The following is a 19,661-nucleotide window of genomic DNA, read 5'->3' on the forward strand; positions in this document are numbered from 1 at the left end:
ATGGAAAACTCCAGTGATCCTGGGAGCATAATCTGTCTCCCCAGATTTCAGTTTCCAAGTCCAAGAAATCTAACTTTTACTCTCAAAAAATATTGTGTACATTGGGCATATAAAAGCTATATACTGTCCAAATTCAAGATGGCAAGTTCAGATTCTATTACATCAGGCTATTTGTCTATCCAGCCTAAAATTGTCTAGTCTGCCTGAGGCTAGATTAGACAATACTAGGCTAGATAGACAAATAGTCCAATCTAAAAGAAGGCAAAAAAATGGTTACTAATAGTAAATATACATATTGGGATCTGAGCCTCCAAAGCCAAATCATGTACTTGCCAACAAAATACCACTTTACAGTAAGCAAAACAGTGAGGTTTAGAGAAACAAGAATGTGCTTACACAAATACACACACACATGTACACATAGACCCAGGCAAAAACATGTAATTTAAAAAACAAAAGAAAAAGGCCCTCCCCATTCAAACCTACAGTATGCACGTATTGTAGAGCACAGGGACTTCCACTGGTCCACCCCTCTGGATCCTAAGACACTCAACTACCTGCTATTTCCAGCTTGTTTTTCTGGACTGGTCACGCTTTAAAATGAAAATAGGTTTTAGTATTCTTCTCCTCTGAGAAATCTCTGGGCTGTAGAGACATTTTTTGAAATAAGAAAGGTGCTGAGAAGGCTGACTCTTTGCTTTGTAACAAGCTGGCTTTATAGTGGAAGCTCAGGACTGATCCCTTGTGGCATCTCACTTAACATTACTCTCTAGTTTCATGAGGAACCTACTCATCCAGTACTGATTGGAAGTTCATGTTATTAATAATACTTGTTCTGTAATATTGTTAACAGTTGACTTGATGACAGAACCAACATCTAAGGCTGCTGCAGGCTATGGTTCTAGGTTTTTATAAGTAGATTCTATGTAAGCATGTAGAGAGGCCTAACACTCAAGGCCCATGAGGTAGAATTTTAAATTTCTAGATTATGAATCCCTGTCCAGCAAGTCTGAATAGATATCACTTCACTGTAAGGCTTGGCTGTGGGTAATAATTTTATAGAAGCCATAAGCATGTACGTACATGCAATAGTCAGTAGATTTCCATTATAAGGTTGTGTTTATTGTCCATTATGTAGTTGTACTGTTGTGTCACATGTATCTCTTGTAGGCTTTTGTTGAAGTTGCAGTGAAAGTTACTACAACTTGATGGAACTTCACCAGGGCCTTTTGCCATTGACCCGGATAATAAAGATGTCATCAATGTTCTTCAAATAGTGAAAAGAGCTTTTGGAACCAGAACTGAGAGAATATTGTTAGCTGAGTAATTATTGTTCCAAGCCACCACAAAGATGTTAGTGTATTATGGGGATATGTGAGTTCCTGTGGCAATGCCACTGATTTAGAGATGTACATGCAGTCCAAAGCTGAAATAATTCTGAGTGGGTAAGTGTGATATGGCAGAGTTTGATGGCTCTATATAGTATAACTATTTATTATATTTCAGGTGTTTTATATTTCATCTGTATAAAGGATGTTAGTATAAAGAGCCTCAGTGCCACTGGTATTCAAGATGGTGTTTTTTGGGAAATTGACAACAGATATTACTTTTTGCAAAAAGACAATGATATTCCATATATGACTTGGAGCACTGATGCCATAAGACTGAAGAATGGATTCTATGTAACTAGATACCCACACTTCTTTCCAGAAGCCAGTGTCACATAAAGCTTTGTTTAGGGACAGAACCAAAAAAAGAAGCAAATAAGTCTGGATTTTATCTTCAATTTTCTATCACTCTAAAAATGGAGAAAAAAAATCAGTGGAGTTGATTATATTGTTGAATACTCTATACTACTTTGATGTCTCAGTTAAAGGGTAGCATAGAAATGGGGAGATATAAGTACAGTGACTGAATTAAATGTTGAATAAAAATGTTGGCTATTGATCTTTAAAAGAGATGGGCCTGGTGAAGAAAAGAAGGTACAGTGGAACCTCGGTTTACGAACTTAATTCGGTCCGTGACTCTGGTCGCACCCCGAATTGGTCGCAACCCGAAGGAAATTTCCCCATAAGGTTCAATGTAATTACCATTAATCCGTTCTGGCGTGGAGGACAGGGAGACGGCTATTGCTTGGAGGGAGAGTCCCCCTCCCTACGACCACGTGTCAGGGGCGGAAAATGGCCGCGGACCACGTGTCAGGGGCAGAAAAATGGCCGCGGACCACGTGTCAGGGGCGGAAAATGGCCGCGGACCATGTGTCGGGCGGAAAATGGCCGCGGATCACGTGTTGGGCGGAAAAATGGCCGCGGACCACATGTCAGGGGCGGAAAATAGCCACGGACCACGTGTCAGGGGCGGAAAAATGGCTGCGGACCACGTGTCAGGGGCGGAAAATGGCCGCGGACCACGTGTCGGGTGGAAAAATGGCCGCGGACCATGTCACGGGAGGGAAAATGGCCGCGTATCCTGTTTGTATCCCGAGGCAGAGTTCGCAAACCGAGGTAAATTTTTGCGGCCGAGCTGGTCGTAACCCGAAAAGTTCGTTAACAGAGGCGTTCCTAACCCAAGGTACCACTGTATAGAGGTTTTCCTACTTGTATATATGCTGCTAATTATACAACCTCCCAGCTGTGCCTTGCTTGATGACTTTTTAGCTGATTTAACTCCTTTGCCTCCCCTGCATTTCAGTGCAAATTAGCTTACATATTCTCTATTATTAGCTTTGTTGTCCTATGTGAAGATAGGCATTAGAAAGTTTTCCTTTTCAGATGTTAGGGCTCTACTCCATTCACAGGAAGAATTTGTAGATAGCAGCTGGCTCCAGATTCTGGCATCCACATCTGCAGTGTGTGTATGTACTTTTTCAAGGCTCCTCGTCTGGAGTCTATTACTCTGTTTTTTGTTACCTATGTAGTAAATATGTATTTCAATGCATGGTACTAGCCTTGTGTTTATTGTACATGTGGATGAATCCTGCTGTCTTAAGGTTAGTATGGCAACACTTTAACAGTGAACAGGTAATTGAAGTCTGTGTAAGAGTGGTACCGGGAAAGGTCACAGTACAGTTTTGTTCAGCACCTGAGTACAAATGTTTGAAGCATATTTATTTAAACTGCTCTTCTCAAACAGTATCATGCCTGACAATATACATAGAAAGAAAACACTCAAAATATTCAAAATTAGAAAAGCAAGTTGGTGAAAAACTACTGTCTTGCTTTGTGCATGAGCTGTAAAGAAAGAAACAATACATGTGACTTCTATCAGTATAAAATGACTAATCTTGCATTATACTAAAGTTCATAGTGTGTTTAACACATGACAGGTGCTGAACGTGATTTCTGAACATAATTGCTATGAAATTTCACAGGATTCTTTAGCTTGAAAGATGTGTGCCCGGATCAGACATTGTCGTCTTCCAGAAAACCATTACTGTAAAGATGCTCACCCAGAAATTTATGGAATAACAGCTACTCCAAGACCAAACTGTATTGAAGTTTGCCAGTTATTTAATTTTCTGCTTTTTAAAAAATTGGAATGTTGCTTCCTATGTATTGCTTTTAGACTGTGTTGGCTTTATTATTTTTCTAAAGATCTCCACCATATATTTTAGTAAGCAAAGCAGCAGTTTATAGAGGCAATATTTAGTGTAGATCACTATTTTATCAGATAAAGATAATTTTATATTTGGTAACCCAGATATTTTCATAGATCATAAAGATAATTCTTTTTCTGAACTATAACCTTAGCCTGAGACCAAACCTTCCATTCTAAGGATCTCTCTGCACCTAATTTCTAATCAAATTTAGAATTATCCTAATAGCTGATTTTAAGTTTAAATGAAAACATTGGACATTATGACCAGAAATGTTCCACATGGTGTGTAGTTTGGTCTCAGAGCAGGCTTATTGTATTATTTTGCCAGTCATCTATTTAACTTGAGCAAACCAGCTCTAGATTTCATGGGAGAGCCTTCTGGCATTTTCCCCAACTGTAGTAGATAAGCAACTACCCCAATGACGGAGGGGAGACTAGTAGTGATACTGACAGAATGACTGAGTGACTGGACTCACACATTGCACTTAGCTGTGGTTTACTCAACCATGTTTTATTGAATGAACAATAAAATGTCTTATTTCTGCCATAATTAAAGTTGAGTATGCTTCAAACCCCTTTAAAATAGATTTGACTGTTTTCAAGCTTCAAACATATGTAGCTGAGTTTAAAAGTTGTTTTGCTCACATTTCTGTACATTCTATTTCAAAACATTTGGAAGCATGCAGAGCCCTGCCCATAATGCTCTACTTGCAGAGTAGTGCTATATGGACTCAGGTGCATTGTGGGAGATTGCAGTTGCTCCACCTCTCAAATGTGACATTCCTCTTAAGCTTCTTTCATCTCAAATAAGCATTCTAAGGCAGCCAAGTCCTTGGCATTTATCAAAAAGTGCCATGTGGTGATACCTGGCTGCTTCTGTATAGTTGTTACAATGAGATTGCACAAATAGTCCAGGTGATAAATTAAGCTGCACATATATTTTGCCAAGTGTTACAACCATCCTCAAATCTGCAAGATCAGAATCCTGGACTAGTTGCTGCCATGATGTTATTCAGTTGGCTCACTACTTCTCTTGTCTTGGACCATTGAAGCAGGAGATATATAGTACATCCAACCAGCCAGTTTAATATGGTTTGCTCCAGGATTTGTCTTAATGCAGCTGATCAGAGTTCAAATCAGGAAATATGGCTCTATCAGCAGATCAAAGGGACAATTTGTAAATGATCTTATAAGCACTGCAGTAATATAAATATTTAATAATAATGCTGTCATTGCCCAATCAATGTTATTTTAGACTACTATAGTTTCTGTATTAGGTTATTGCCCTTTAGTGTGCTGGGTATTATATGTATTATATGTAATATATTTTAACTATTTTCACTCTTATCCATTAGTGTTATCATAAAAATTTGAAAGTAGAGGCTTGGGAGAATCCTAAAGAGTTGATTCAGTTGGACACTGTTTTTTACTTGAAAATTGCAGTTGAGTTTAATGCTATGAGTGCCCACATTGATAAATACATTTAACATAATTAAATTGCTGTTTTTGTTAGAAAATACATGGAGGGAGAAGAAAAGCTTATTCTGTTTATGATGGCTGTTGCTAAGTAGTATGTTAAAAAAAAAATACACCACCTTCAAACAATTACAAGGTGCATCTAAACCAGTGTTTTTCAAACTTGGCAGCTTTAAGATGTGGGGACTTCAACTCCCAGAATTCTCTAGCCACATGCTGGCTAGGGAATTCTGAGAGTTGAAGTCCACACATCTTAAAACTGCCGAGTTTGAAAAACATTGGTTTAAACAAAAGTACAAAAACTAAGGCATGATCCTCCATAGGATTTCATTTTACATCAAGCCTTCAGTTTTTTAAAGCAAAAGCAGCTCATGTTATAAGAACAATATGGAAGTAAAATAATATTAATACTAAATTCCTGACCATAAGGTGACCATATAAGAATTTCAGACTGAAGTTATTTATATGTAGAGTTTCATCTAGCTGCCTAAAACCACTGGGGGTAGGCAAGACTGGATACTAACAACATTTGCTTCTTATTTACATTATTTCTGCCAGTCTAATGTGAATCATGCTGTTAGAATGGTTTGGAACATTTAAAATGATCCTAGCTATCTGACTCCAGATGACACATTCGGAGGGTTGGGAAAGGCTGCTGTAAATAAATATAACAATTCATATTAAAGAAGGCGATCTGAAATAAAAAGCAACTTCTTTCCGTGTTACAGGGATAATATGAAGCCCATGATAAAGATTGGCATATATTTGAAGTAATGAGCTCTGATAGTTTCTGAAATCCTGCATTCCCCTGAATTGCTCCTTTTCTCCTACTACTATATTGGGATAACATAGTACCCCTTTTTAGATCCCCATGCAACCCTCTTCTTTTCCTACTGGCTGGGATTTGGGAATTGCTTACAGAAAAAAAAAAAGGCCCTCACCTGCCTCCATTACCTCCCATTTTAAAAGTAAATTATTTGGAAGAAACCCCTTCAGGAAAACACAGTGATAAGAATGATTTGTAGTATTGTAACATACTTACAGGAGAGCGGAGAAAAGGCTTAAAAGAGAGATACCTGCATTCTAACTCTGCTTTCGATGAAATTTCTGTCTGGTAATACATCAGTTTTTATTCTGGCATCTGCCAGAATCTGCCCGAGTATTGCTGATTAAGGCTTGCTGGGTTTATTTCCAAGTTAGGTTTCAATATACATGTGCTGCTTTTCAGAGGCAATTCTGTTCAGCAAATTGAAGGGAATATTAGATATATTGTTGGAATGCTTCCAGAAAAAAAAAGCCCCGAAAAAGCATGAATTACGCTGATACCTCAGAAACCATTATATTTTAAGTAGCACAATGTAGCTTCTCAAATGCATTGACATCTACTGCAGCAAACAGTTGCAGTTGATGTCAATACATCAACTGCATCTTGGCACTAACTTACATAGTTGCAATAAACAAATGGTATTTGTGTATCCCCAATGCACTGTTGAATCCCTTTTTGCTTGAACATCTATTCAGAAATGCATGTCTTCCGCAAATTTTAATGGAACAACTAGACTATGATATCTATTGCTTAGTCTCTGGTCTTAGTAAATGATAATTATTTTTTCATTTTAGAATTGTAATTTGGTTTATGAGTTGTATGTGAAACTTCAAACTAAGTTTTTAAGAAGTAAAGCATGAAGTACAATCTCACTGACATTTATTCAATTCAATACCACTGTGAAAAATGTCAGCAAGTGTACTGAATCCAATAGAAGAGAATATATGTAGCTCAGTTGAACTATGAAGTCCTCAGTGCTCTCTGAGCTTGGTTGTTTGCTTGCAGACGTTTCATTACCCAACCAGGAGACATCTTTGTCGTCGGGTAATGAAACGTCTACAAGTAAACAGCCAAGCTCAGAGAGCACCGAAGACTCCACAGTGTAATGAATGTATGACATTCAATTGCAAGGACTTGGAGAGAGATAGATTGGGCTGCACTAAGCTATAATGTAGTTTCATTCAGGATCATCACTTTTTAAACCATGAGTTATGATTTATACCATAAACTGTACATGAGTAACCATGGCTTAACACAATGTGCAAGCCTGGTAAGATTGTAGTTGATAAGGGATTATAGATAAAGAGGAAAGTAGAAGAATAGCCACCAACTAACTCTGGACTGTGTTTTCACCACACAGATACCTATGGTTAATTTAACCACAGTTCTCTTAAATGTATTATGTTACTAGTGCTATTGCTTTTATATTTTACCTTTTTCCCTGAGAGTTCAAGGGAACTTATAGAGGAGCTGCCCTTAACTTTGTCCCCACAGCAAAACCCTGTGAGGTACATTGGGTTAGCCTGAGAGAGAATGACTGACCCAAAGTTGCATAGTCTTATGGAACTTGAACGTAGGTCTCCCTGATCCAAGTACAACCTCTTATCTAACTACATTGTTTTGCAGCTATTCCTCTTACCATTCCTCTGAAGGAAGCACTCACTTCAGGAACTTGAAAGTAAGCATCCCTACAATTTATTTTCTGTAGTAAAGAAATTAGTTCTACATTAGTTCTTGTTTTAATTTAATAGCTGTGGAAATGAACTCTTGATGTTCTAGCTGCAATTATACTATAATTGTTCTTCCATTTGTTCCAATTCTGGTTGCTACTTTAAGATTTATAATCTACTTCTTCTCTTAACCTGCCAGTGCCAAATTCCTAGTTCCAATGAAATCAGAAGTACATTTCTTTTGAAACCTAATCTTTGTGGTAAAATGGATCAGATGGTGAAGTTGGGAGGCCAGGCTCAAATCATTATTTAGCATTTGGCAAAGGTTCTGATTCACCATTTGATCAAGTCCAAGACCATGGACTAACATAGGTCAGGAGTGGTTTAGCTACACAGCTTTGATTTTGAATCTCTATATACAGATTTGGCCAGCTCAAGAAGAAGAGCATGAATACCCAAGAGAGCTGAGGCATGCAGAAGAATTTGTTTATACTTTTTAATGTTATTTTCTAATTCTGATATATAGAGCAATCTGTAAAAAGGATGGGGGGGGAGGGGATTCATATGGATGAATGAGAAAGCTCTTTCTGTGGTGAAAAATGCAGGCAAAATGAAACTTATAAATAAATAACATAATAGAAATGTTAGATGCCTTACTGATACTGTATCTATCAGATACAACATGGAAAATGTAGAAGCTGACAAGTACCTAGTTATTGGGTATTTACCAGGGATATTGATTTCAGCCTACTGGCCCAATGAAGGTAAAACTAGAATCACTGATTTGTGTAGTTTGTTCATACCCAGTTCCTCCTTTTGCCCTTTGGTCCTGTTTGTTTGTGAATGCTTCCACTGTGCGTTGTCTGCTTCTACAGATTATGAGTTAAAAGTTGGTTCTTTTTCTCAATAGCATTTCCGTGCAGCTGGACAGCAAGTCCTGTTATGATGTCAAACTCCTCCTCCTTTCACTGCTAACAAGCAGGCTTAGGCATAGCAGCCATGTGTTGCTCTGCAGAGAGATACAACCCATTACCTGAAACCATCCCTTCAGAGCTTATGGCGTGTCTTTATCAACTTAACTTCGATTAACCCAATTTTCTGGGTTTGCATGACATATTGAACCATAAGATAAAACATGGGCTGAGTATACACTAAAATATGATTGACACTAAATTCAAATATGTATTTTGTTTCAGTACAGCCAAAGTGGACTTGAAGAATGTATATGTAGAGTTACAAGCCTTTAATTGGATGAGATACTTATTTTATTTGTCAAATTTATATCCTGTCTTTTATCCAGGTACTCAGTGGGGCATACATAGAATCATAGAATGTAAGGTTCAGGAGGTATATTGGAGATCATCTGGACCAACCTTTACCCAATCCAAACCCTCTCTTCCCACCCACCCCCAACAACAATTCTGTGAAGTTGAGAGAGAGTGCCTGGCCCCAGTTCCCCAATGAGTTTCAGTGGATACACTTGAATCTGACACACTCTACTCCTAGTCCAATACCTTAACCACTACACCACACTGACTTTCTTCTATCACAGATGTTAGAACTGGAGTTGCCATTTTTTATAGCAAATGAGAATGTCTAAATTTCTCACAACAATAATGTAACATTTTTAAAGAAGAGATTGAAGGTAGATAAACTTCAAATTGATTCTAGAGCTGAGTGGCAGAGATTGATTCATATATCACACTAAGTCCTAATGTGGTTGTTTATGGGAGCCCAGTCATTGTTACTTGTAAACTCTAGTTTATGACTTCATACAGTGTGTGAACTCAATTATTGTAGCTTATTCATTAAATCACTGTTAAGCAGACCATGACTTAGCATGATATGTGAGCCTATTGAATCCTGTGATTGAGAGAAAGAAACAAGTACTGGGTACCCAAACTCCAGGGCAATTACTGTGTAGACTTCAAAACAAACACAACAGTCAGTAGCTTTGGGGATGAAATCAGCACAGAGTAGAACAAAAGTTTTGGTAGTTTGGGAAACTGCAGGAATTTCAAGGAGCTTTCTTGCCATTAAACTGAATTAAAATTAGTTAACTGAGCATTACGATATCCCTGTAACTTGGAAACAGGTGAAGCTGTACAAAACAAAAGCGAGACCATACTTTTAACTGTCTAGTCTAATCTGGAGTGGGAATACTTTTGGATTGGGCTGTATTTCTTGTCAATGCTGTGGACCGGCCATGTGGCTAGAGTGGTGACTGTAAGGATAGTAGGAATTTGTGTCATCAGAAGATACACACTGAGGACTAGATATTGGCTCCTTTGTTATCAGCTGAAGTACTGTACCTGGTAGCCTTCAAGCTTCTCACTCACTGACTTTTGAAGAAGGCAAGAAACTAAATTGCCCAGCTGATGCATTCAAAACATGCACTCTTTGTGCACAGAGATCTGTAATTTCTGGGCTTCTTCTATAGTAAATAATCTGGATTAAATATTCCTTGGGAAAAAAGAAAAGGCTAATAGTGAAGAGGCATTGCTAATTTCTTTATTTATTGCTTCAGTGTGAGATATTATTTGTGAAGACCCATGTATCCTAGATATAAATGGTAAATTACAGTTGCCATTATCTTCTCTCTTAAATGACTCATTCTGAAGCAAAGAGCCAAAGACCTGATACTACATTTATATCACAGTGCTAGACATAAGAAGTGTTTAGCATCAGCTTTTAAATTTGTTTTGTATTGTTTTCTTTGAAGAGTCCTCCAGAAGGAAAGAAACTGAAACAAAAAAGGATATTTATTTCTGTTTGTTAATGCATGTATGCCTGCCTACTCAAATTAACTACTGAAGTCTGTTAACCACATTAATTTCCGCAGGAAAACACTTGACTTTTGTAGAGCTTGTATATTTGTTTCAGTAAGATTTACAACACAACTCTTACTCTTTACCTATCTTTGGAGTTTGAAGAAAAAATGTTTTTTTAAAAGATTTATTTATTTTCCGGTTTCTTTTCTCAGAAAAATGAAAATAGCTCGACCATTCTCCTGAGTTGTCCTTCAGATATTCCAAAAACACTGCTAATCAACAATTAAACTGTAGTAGGAAAATTACTTCCTCAGAAAAGCAGTATTAAATTGCTAGTCTGAGTGAACTCTTTTAAGAAGCATGTCTGTTAATAAATAATTGCATGGGGTATAATCAATGAAGAAATTTGTGCTAGTGAAGAACATGGCTTTGTTCGCATGACACACACTGGACTGCTAATGATATTTTAACTAACTGCTTTGTACTAACCCAGCACATATAGTGAATTTATTTTCACCATGTTATGCAAACTAAAAAAAATGATTGATTGACTAAACCATGGTTCAGTTAGACATGAGTGAACATATACAGACCTAGGTGCTCGCATGGTCTCTCTCTCTCTCTCTCTCTCTCTCTCTCTATCAATTATATATATATAAATAAAATTACCCTCTCACCCTATGGGTGGTATGTGTCTTCCTTAATCTCAGGTCCTCTACCAGAGGTCTGGGAGTTTGAGGGTTCTGCGCAGTATCTTAGCTGTTCCTAGCACTGCACTCTTCTGGACAGAGAGCTCTGATGTTGTTCCTGGGACCTGTTGGAGCCACTCTCCCAGTTTAGGAGTCACAGCCCCAAGTGTTCCTACCACCACTGGGACCACTTTAGCTTTTACTTTCCACATCCTCTCTCGTTCTTCCTTCAGGCCCTGGTACTTCTCCAGCTTCTCATACTCCTTCTTCCTGATGTTGCTGTCACTTGGCATTGCTACATCTATCACCACCACTGTCTTCTGGTCTGTCTACTACCGCGATGTCTGGTTGATTGACCAGTATCTGCCTGTCTGTCTGGATCTGGAAGTCCCACAGGATCTTAGCCCTGTTATTTTCCACGACCTTCTGTGGAATCTCCCATCTGGGCTTGAGAGGGTTTAGCCCATACACTGTGCAGATGTTCCTGTATACAATGCCAGCTACTTGGTTCAGTATATGCTGTTCCTGCCTGCATTTTACACCCTGCCACTATGTGTTGGACCATCTCTGAGGCCTCTTTGTACAGTCTGCACCTTGGGTCCTGTCTAGTGTGGTAGACCTCTGCTTCTATGGATCTGGTGCTTAGTGCCTGTTCTTGTGCTGCTATGATCAGTGCCTCAGTGCTGTCTCTTAATCCAGCCCTTTCCAGACATTGGTAGGATTTCCCAATGTCAGCCACCTGAGCTATCTGTCGATGGTACATCCCATGCAGGGGCTTGTCTTGCCATGGCACTTCCTCCACTTGAACTTCCTCCCATGTCTGCTGCCGCCTCAGGCATTCTCTCAGCAGCTCATCTTTGGGTTCTGTCTTACTGATATATTCCTCGATGCTCTGGGTTTCATGCAGGACAGTGGCTTTGACACTCACCAGACCCTGCCCACCCTCTTTCCAGCTGGTGTACAATCTCTGGGTGTTGGACTTGGGGTGGAAACCTCCATACATTGTGAGGAGCTTCTGGGCATTCACATCAGCAGCCTCCATGTCCTCTTTTGGCCAGCTCACTATACTGGCAGGGTATCTGATGAATGGCAGGGTGTACGTGTTGATGGCATGGATCTTGTTCTTCCCATTGAGCTGGCTCTTCAGGACCTGTCTTAACCTTTGGTGGTATTTGGATGTTGCTGTCTTCCTTGCCTTCTCATCATGGTTGCCATGTGACTGTGGGATACCAAGGTACTTGTAGCTGGTCTCTGTATCTGCTATGTGCCCCACTAGTAGTTCCACCACATCATTCTTAACTACCTTCCCTCTCTTTACTACCATTTGGCCACATTTCTCCAGTCAGAATGACATCCCAATGTCCTCACTGTAGATCCTTGTCAGGTGGATCAGTGAGTTGATGTCTCATTCACTATTAGCATACAGCTTGATGTCATCCATGTAGAGGAGGTGCCTGATGGTGATTCCACTCTTGAACTTGTACCCATATACAGTCCTTGTGATTTATCTGGCTGAGGGGGTTTAAGCCTATGCAGAACAGCAGTGGGGACAGTGCATCACCTTGCTATATGCCACACTTGATGGCCATTTGTGTGAGCTTTCTTGAGTTGACTTCCAGTGTTGTCTTCCACAGTCCCACTGAATTCTTGAGGAAGGCCCTTAGTGTCCTGTTGACTTTGTATAGCGCCAGGCATTCACAGAGCCATGTGTATGGCATTGAGTCATAGACTTTCCTGTAGTCAATCCAGGCTCTGCTCAGATTGGTCTGCCTAGACCTTGAGTCTCAGGTGACTGCTCGGTCTATGAGCAACTGGTGTTTTGAGCCTCTGGTGTTGTTCCCAATGCCCTTCTGAGCTGTGCTCATGTACCAGCCCATATGGTTCTGTAGCTCGGCGGCTATGATGCCTGATAGGACTTTCCATGTTGTGGGAAGGCAAGTTATTGGCCGGTAGTTGGATGGTGCTGTTCCCTTGTGGGGGTCTTTCATGATCAGCATTGTCCTTCCTTGTGTTAGCTAGTCTGGGTGGGAGCCTGCTGCTAGCAGCTGGTTCATCTGTGCTACTAGTCGTTCATGTTCTGCTGTTAGTTTCTTTAGCTAGTAGGTGTGGATCATGTCCAGGCCAGGCGCTGTCCAGCTGTTCATGTTCTTGACCCACTGTTGGATGTCTGCTACTGTGATGGTGACTGGTTCCTGTTCTGGGAGATTGCTGTGGTCTGCTTTCAGGTCCTGCAGCCACTTTGTATTGGTGTTATGTGTCTTCTCTTTCTACCATATGTTCTTCCAGTACTGTTCGGTTTCTGGTGTTGGTAGCTCTGCTGTTACAGTGTTGTTGCACTGCAGTTGGGAGTACACCTTGGATGGTTCTTTGGAGAACAGGATATTTATCTTCTTGGCCTCTGCTTCTTTAGTATATCTCCTTATCTGGCAGCCAGTACTGTGAGCCTTTGTTTAGCAGTTTCTAGGGCTTCAGATGGAGTCAGGCCCATGTATTTTTTCAGTAGCCGGATCTTATCCTTCTTCACACGCTTCTGTAGTTCCACCAGCTGACTAACTTCTCTCTGAGTTGCCTTGATCTTAGCCTCCAACCTCATTTTCCAGGGGAGATATGTACTGCTGCTGTTCTTGGTCGTGTAGCCAAGCATCTCCAGGATTACAGCAGCTGTAGCATATACCAATTCATTGGTTTCATTTATATATATATATTTGCAGGGGAGGATCTTGTAACAGTAACTCATGCTATCATCAGCACCTGGTTGGATTAATACTCTACAGGAGGCTGCCTGCACACAACTTAGAAACTGCAGTTGGTGCAAAATGCAGTGGCTTGTATGCTAACTGATGCTAGATCTGTGTTGCAGGCCCTGTATCGGCTGCCACTATGTTTCCAGGTGCAATTTAAAGCTTTAGTTTTAACCTATAAAGCCCTTTATGACTTTGCATAGAGGTATCTTCAAGACTTTCTCCTTCAACCCATCTGATACAAATGGGTTTTTAAAATTAAGATAAGAATAACTGGCATTAAAATAAGGGATGTTTTTCTGATTTGTAATTACTATTATATAACTGTACCTTAGACATTTTATTTTATTTTATTTTATTTTATTTTATTTTATTTTATTTTATTTTATTTTATTTATTTTTGAACTGCTGTGAGTCCCATGATTGTGGTGGTCTAAAAACCCAATAAATAAATAACTGTGGAAACAAATTCAGCCAGTTCATTTTTATTTAAAGTATTTATATCCAGCTTTCCTGTTACTAAAAGCCTTCAGGGGAGCTAAGTAATTGTTAAACATTATCTCCAACACAATATCAAACTAAATAAGATATCCCCATAGAATTATCTGAAATTACATTTGTCCTCTAATATAGAGCATTTTGCATTGACATGAAAAAAATGCTTTTTTTTTAATTGAGCCAATTTTTTAAATAGAAAGATGAGGCAAATTGATTCCAAGGATAACACAGTTTATATAATAGGCAAGTTCATTAAAATGAAACAAAAAGGACCTGTTTCTATCTTAGTACAGATGTTGTTTTGATCAAGCCTTCCAGTCTTTAAATTGCCACACTCCCCTTTCTTGAACAGCCTTGTCCATGCTTATGTATGGAGCTAGGGCTGTTTTATAACTCATGTTTTGCTTACATGAATATAGCCTTAAAATAGGATATGGGAGAAAGGTATGGTTTTAACACAAGTACTTTTTGGTGTTCAGGCGCAAAAAATGAGATAAGTCTTTTTATCTTTGAGAGTTATATAGAAGAGAAAAATCCAGGAGTGTAATTTCTTACGCAAAATGTAGCCTGACCTCCTCTCCATCTAGGCTACCTTGTATGCTTATGATAAAATAAAAACACTTGCGTTATTTGCTCCCCATGTTTTCCATTATCTATAAACTTCTACACAAAAGAAAAAAAAAATCATACCAACAATGATTTTCAAGGAGCTGGCTATGTATAAGATTAGGTGGAACTGAAATAAAATATCCAAAGGTATATTCTACAGTTCATTTTCCTTTATTGGATTACTGTAGAGTACAGTATTACTGGACAGCATGCTATTACTGGAAAGTGCGATTTTAGAGAGTTGAGGAGCCTGTCTTTTCACAGTCATGAACTTAGAGAAAGTGTTCATAACACTTAGATATTATCAGATATAACACCTTTGAATAGAAAGATTGGCTGTAGCTACTAGAGCTAATAAGAACCTGTGATGTAAATATGCTAGTTTATTCTAACTTGCTTAATTCAAACTCATTCTTAAGTGGTGCTTTAGAGTTGTGTTTCATAATCATTGACAATTACAGTCCATGCAAATGGGTCCTGCATATTTCCTTTTCCTTCCTGCCTTGCCCACTAATCCCTATCACTCCAGAACTTGCTTGTGTTCATTCATAAAGTAACATGATCTACAGTCAGTTTCAGTATACATTGCTCTTGAATATTAGCAGTAAACCAAGAATTTTTGCCAGTTGAGGCCATGGCGCAAAATTCAGTCTAATGATCAATACCAAATGTATAGATTCAAGACAAATGTTGTTTGTAGTAAAAACAGCATTTGAAGTAGCTAATGCCATCTGTCCTAGTCCTGAACCAATGGGCTGTATGCCCTCTTGTGGCCAGCCACAAAATGGTTTTGGATCCCAACTACCTAAGCGTCCTCTGTGCCACAGCAAACATTACTAAAGGTTTTGCTTTTGTTATACAATCAGCTTGCCTCATTCATGGAATCTTCATTGCCTTTCATATACTACTCTCTGAAGTTTCCCCATTTTTTTTTAAATTCTACAAAGAAGAATCATGTTACAGACAGAATAGCTGGGTAAAGTCTTTTGATTGGTAGTGCTTCCCTTTGGAAGTATTGTAAATTGCACGCTATGTAGAAGATCTGATTTAAAAAACAAAACAAAAATGCAACTGAGGTTGAAAAGCCGTGTGGGACCTTTGAAAATTTGCTGGGCAGAGTGGAAGGGTTTAAACAACCTCCCACCCCCAACCTCAGTTGCATGCAATTTCTCCAAAGCAATTATCTCTCTAGTTGTTGGTTGCTCTGTGGGTAGCCAGGATGGCAGTTTTGATTTGCAAAAAGATGAAATCTCCCTCTTCCACCATTGTGAACAAATTTGCATCCCTGTCCCGGTGCTGTGATCACATTTCAGATTGGTTTGTTTTTCTAAGAAGAAATTTATTTATTTATTTATATTTATTTATATTTCACATTCGTCACTACCCATCTCACTGGAAGTGACTCTGGGCGATTTACAGTAAAAGAATAAATATTAATTAAAATACAATATAACAACATTCCTACAAATAATATTTGCACATTCAAATATATATGAAACCCAGTCAATGATCTCATGAGTAATGTTTAATTTGGATCTAAACAGAAATACCATTTTATTAGCATTTTTCTTTTAGCTTTTCTTTGAAACATAGATCTTACTGAACAGGTGGCCACACTGACAGGCCTGTTTAGATTTGGCTTTCAGACTTGATGTCCTACTACTCTTGAACTCCTCTTCACTTTCTCCTGAGATGCATATCTAATCAGTTTCCAAGAGAACTGAGTACAATATTCCTCTCTTTCCAGTTTGGCATTCCCTCTTTGAGGTCATTGTGAATTGGGCAAAACTAGAGCTCAGATCTGTATTCCCTGGATAGTACTGGAGGTGCAGATTAAATTATAAGCATTCAGGCTTACGCATAACTGTGCACATATGTGTTTATGTGTTTGCATGTCTGAACTAGACATGTACTCACTAGTAATCTGGATCTGTAAATCTGGTTCTCCTTGTCCTTGGAAACTAACACAACTACTCTGCTGAAAATCATTATAATAGATGGCACAAAATACAGCCAAATGAAGTGGAAATTGATCACATCTATCTGCCAATTAAAATAATTTCTAGCCCATGAAAATTTATGTCATAATAAATCAATTAACTTTTATAGAGTTACAATAGACCAAGATAGCTACTCTTTTGAAAATTGTCAAGGAGCACTAGTTCCTGAACAAGCATGCTAAACAAGGAAAGTAAAACCTCTCTGTTTCTCAGATCACAGTCTTAAATTTAACTTAACAAGTGCACACATTCTGCTTTAGAAAATGCCAGGAATTTGTCATTCAGATCTTGTATGTTCTAATAAGCTCTAGCTAATTTCACAAGCTCTGAATATTGCTACAAGGAAATGCATTTTTATAAATATCCTCATTTTTTTTTCTCCTGATGGCAGTGGTTGCAGACTGAGCTAGAGCCTCCTGCATCTCTAGTTCTGCTGCAGTGTATTTTTTTTTCTTCCTCAAACTTGGATCCTAGGGGAAAGGGGGGTGTTCAGTTAATGTCGCATTGTGAATGGAGTTGTTTATGGGTTTATTATACAACATGTACTGTCTCTTATATCTGGAAGACATCTGGGCTAAACACTGCTCCCTGATATACTAGACAACTTCTCTTTTAGGTATTAGAAAGGAGAGAATATGTTAATTTGGTGATGGTTTGGAGCAGTGGGTGGTTTAGAGTAGTGATAAACTGTCCTCATTTATTTTCCAGATTTGCTGCTAACTGATGGTGGGAATTTGAGCAGTTTATTGATCTATCACTAAAACAGAGGCTTTCAGGGTTTTTGCCTTGCTAAAAGCTTGGCAGTGTCTCCTTGGTGATGCCTGTGAACTCATGATTGCACTTTGATATTGGTGTTGTGCTTCCTCTGCTGTGAGTCAGTCTAACTTATGAAGCATAATAAGCAGAGTATATAAATGATGGAATGAATGGTGCCACAACCCTAAATTGATTTGGAGCAGCCTCCTCCATTTGATGTTCTTTAGAAGAGTTGAACCATCCAGCCACAATGACCAATGGTAGTGCTGCCTGGAAGATTTTGGGAGTTGTAATCCAATACATAGGACATAAAGCTGAGGACAGTTGATTTTAAGGATGGCTGGGTTTAGAGGGTGGTTGATCTTATGGCATTAAACTTCCTTTCATCTTCATTACTTACTCATCTCTTTAAATCAGTACTAAGCCAGGCTATTCAGAGTCCCATTGAATCTCTCCACTGTAGCAGGTAAATGTCCTTGGCTGACATTGCATTATAATTATACTAGTACTTTGCCTGCACAATTTGTGTTGGCACTGTCATATTGATATGACTTGAACATAATGTTAGTTTTGGTCCTGGCAGTTAACAACGCATAGAATTGGCAACAAATCAGTACAAGTAGCTTTGAAAAAGAAGCAACATAAGGGAAGTATCTGATGGGAGTTTTTGACAAATTTTCCTCATGTTCACCTAAACAGAACAAGTGTTATATGTTTGTTTAACATTTTCAGGGATGCCTACTTCTCTGCAAGAAAAACAATACAACAAATTCTTTTCAAAATAAATAAAACACATAATGACAAGGAACTCAATCGCATATTGTGTGAATACTACTACTACTACTACTACTACTACTACTACTAATGCTTCTGTCCAATGTTTCTTGCCAATATATGAGGTATTCCTGATAGATTTTAATTGATTTCTATTGGAAATATGAGGAATTAGCTAAACATCTACTGAGAATATTGAACATGTTGGAAACAACATGGGAATTATCAGTCATCATCATCATCATAATCATCCCTGGTAACACTGGAGAAATAAAAGGTCAAACAAAAAGAACAAGATGAGCTCCCTTATAAGGAAAAAATACAGTGCTTGGGACTCTTTAACTTAGAAGAAAGACAAGTATACGAAATATGATAGAAATTTATAAAATTATTGCGTTGGAAAGTTAGTGGAAAAACTCAGTCTCTCATAAGTATAGAATTACGGGCCAACCAACAAAGCTGGAGGGTGGAAGATTCAGAACAGGTAAATGAAATACTCAATCCAGCACTTATTTATACCATGGAATTCACTATCGCAAGATGTAGTACCGGCCAACATAAATTGGTTTAAAAGCCCGATGAGACAATTCATGAAGGAAAAGACTATTAATGGGTTCTAATTATGATAGATATATGCTACATTCAATATTGGGGACAGTGGTTTTCTGAACATTAGCTTCTGGAATAGATGAGAGGGACACAGTGATTATATTTATGTCTTGCTTGTCTGAGCTTCCCATTGCCTTCTGGTTGAGCACTGGAGCAGAATGCTGGACAGATGGACATATGATCTGTTCTTGTACTGCTGTTCTTTTAGCCTTTAAGTCTGTTGGCACAGTACAAAAATTAAGAAATTACAATTACTGCCATTATAGAAATCCATGTCAGAATTCAAATTCAGTTTTTAAGAACTCACTGTGGATTTATTTTTGTTTTGTTTTGCAGAGTTTGGTGGTTAAAACACATCATTGTTAACAAAAAATCTAGGCTTCTACAAGTCTTAGCTAGATAAAAATCTTATAATTGCTTAATATTTCCATTTTTGTACCAATTCATTTTCCATTTGGATGATTTCTGAGAAAATGAAAATGGAATCTTTACAGGCTGTACTTATTTTATTCTTAATATAAGTTGTGGGAGAAGAATGTTTTGATTTTCCTTGAGTCTATTGCTACTTCAACTGAGTTGTAGGGGGGAATACAATTGTGAGATATTAGATTGGGCTGTAGAAGTTAATTTTCCAGGTATTTTCTG

General features: G+C 38.4%; 1 protein-coding gene across 6 annotated transcripts in view; it reads left to right on the forward strand.

The window, feature by feature from the left end:
- Nucleotides 1-19,661, forward strand: part of IGF2BP2 (insulin like growth factor 2 mRNA binding protein 2) — a 78,114-nt gene that overhangs the window by 15,907 nt on the left and 42,546 nt on the right. Inside the window, exon 3 of one of the 6 annotated variants that reach the window (XM_088132421.1) lies at nt 7,526-7,577. The exons of the other annotated variants lie outside the window; for them this stretch is intronic. Within the exon in view, the coding sequence (XP_087988547.1) occupies nt 7,526-7,577 (52 nt within the window). The remainder of the gene's footprint in view (nt 1-7,525; nt 7,578-19,661) is intronic. 6 annotated transcript variants of the gene reach the window in all.

This window comes from Python bivittatus, unplaced genomic scaffold (assembly GCF_059951505.1).
Source record: "Python bivittatus isolate LINGU-HERP-01145 unplaced genomic scaffold, Pbiv_v1 ctg000980_np1212, whole genome shotgun sequence".
NCBI classification, from domain to species: Eukaryota; Metazoa; Chordata; class Lepidosauria; order Squamata; family Pythonidae; genus Python; species Python bivittatus.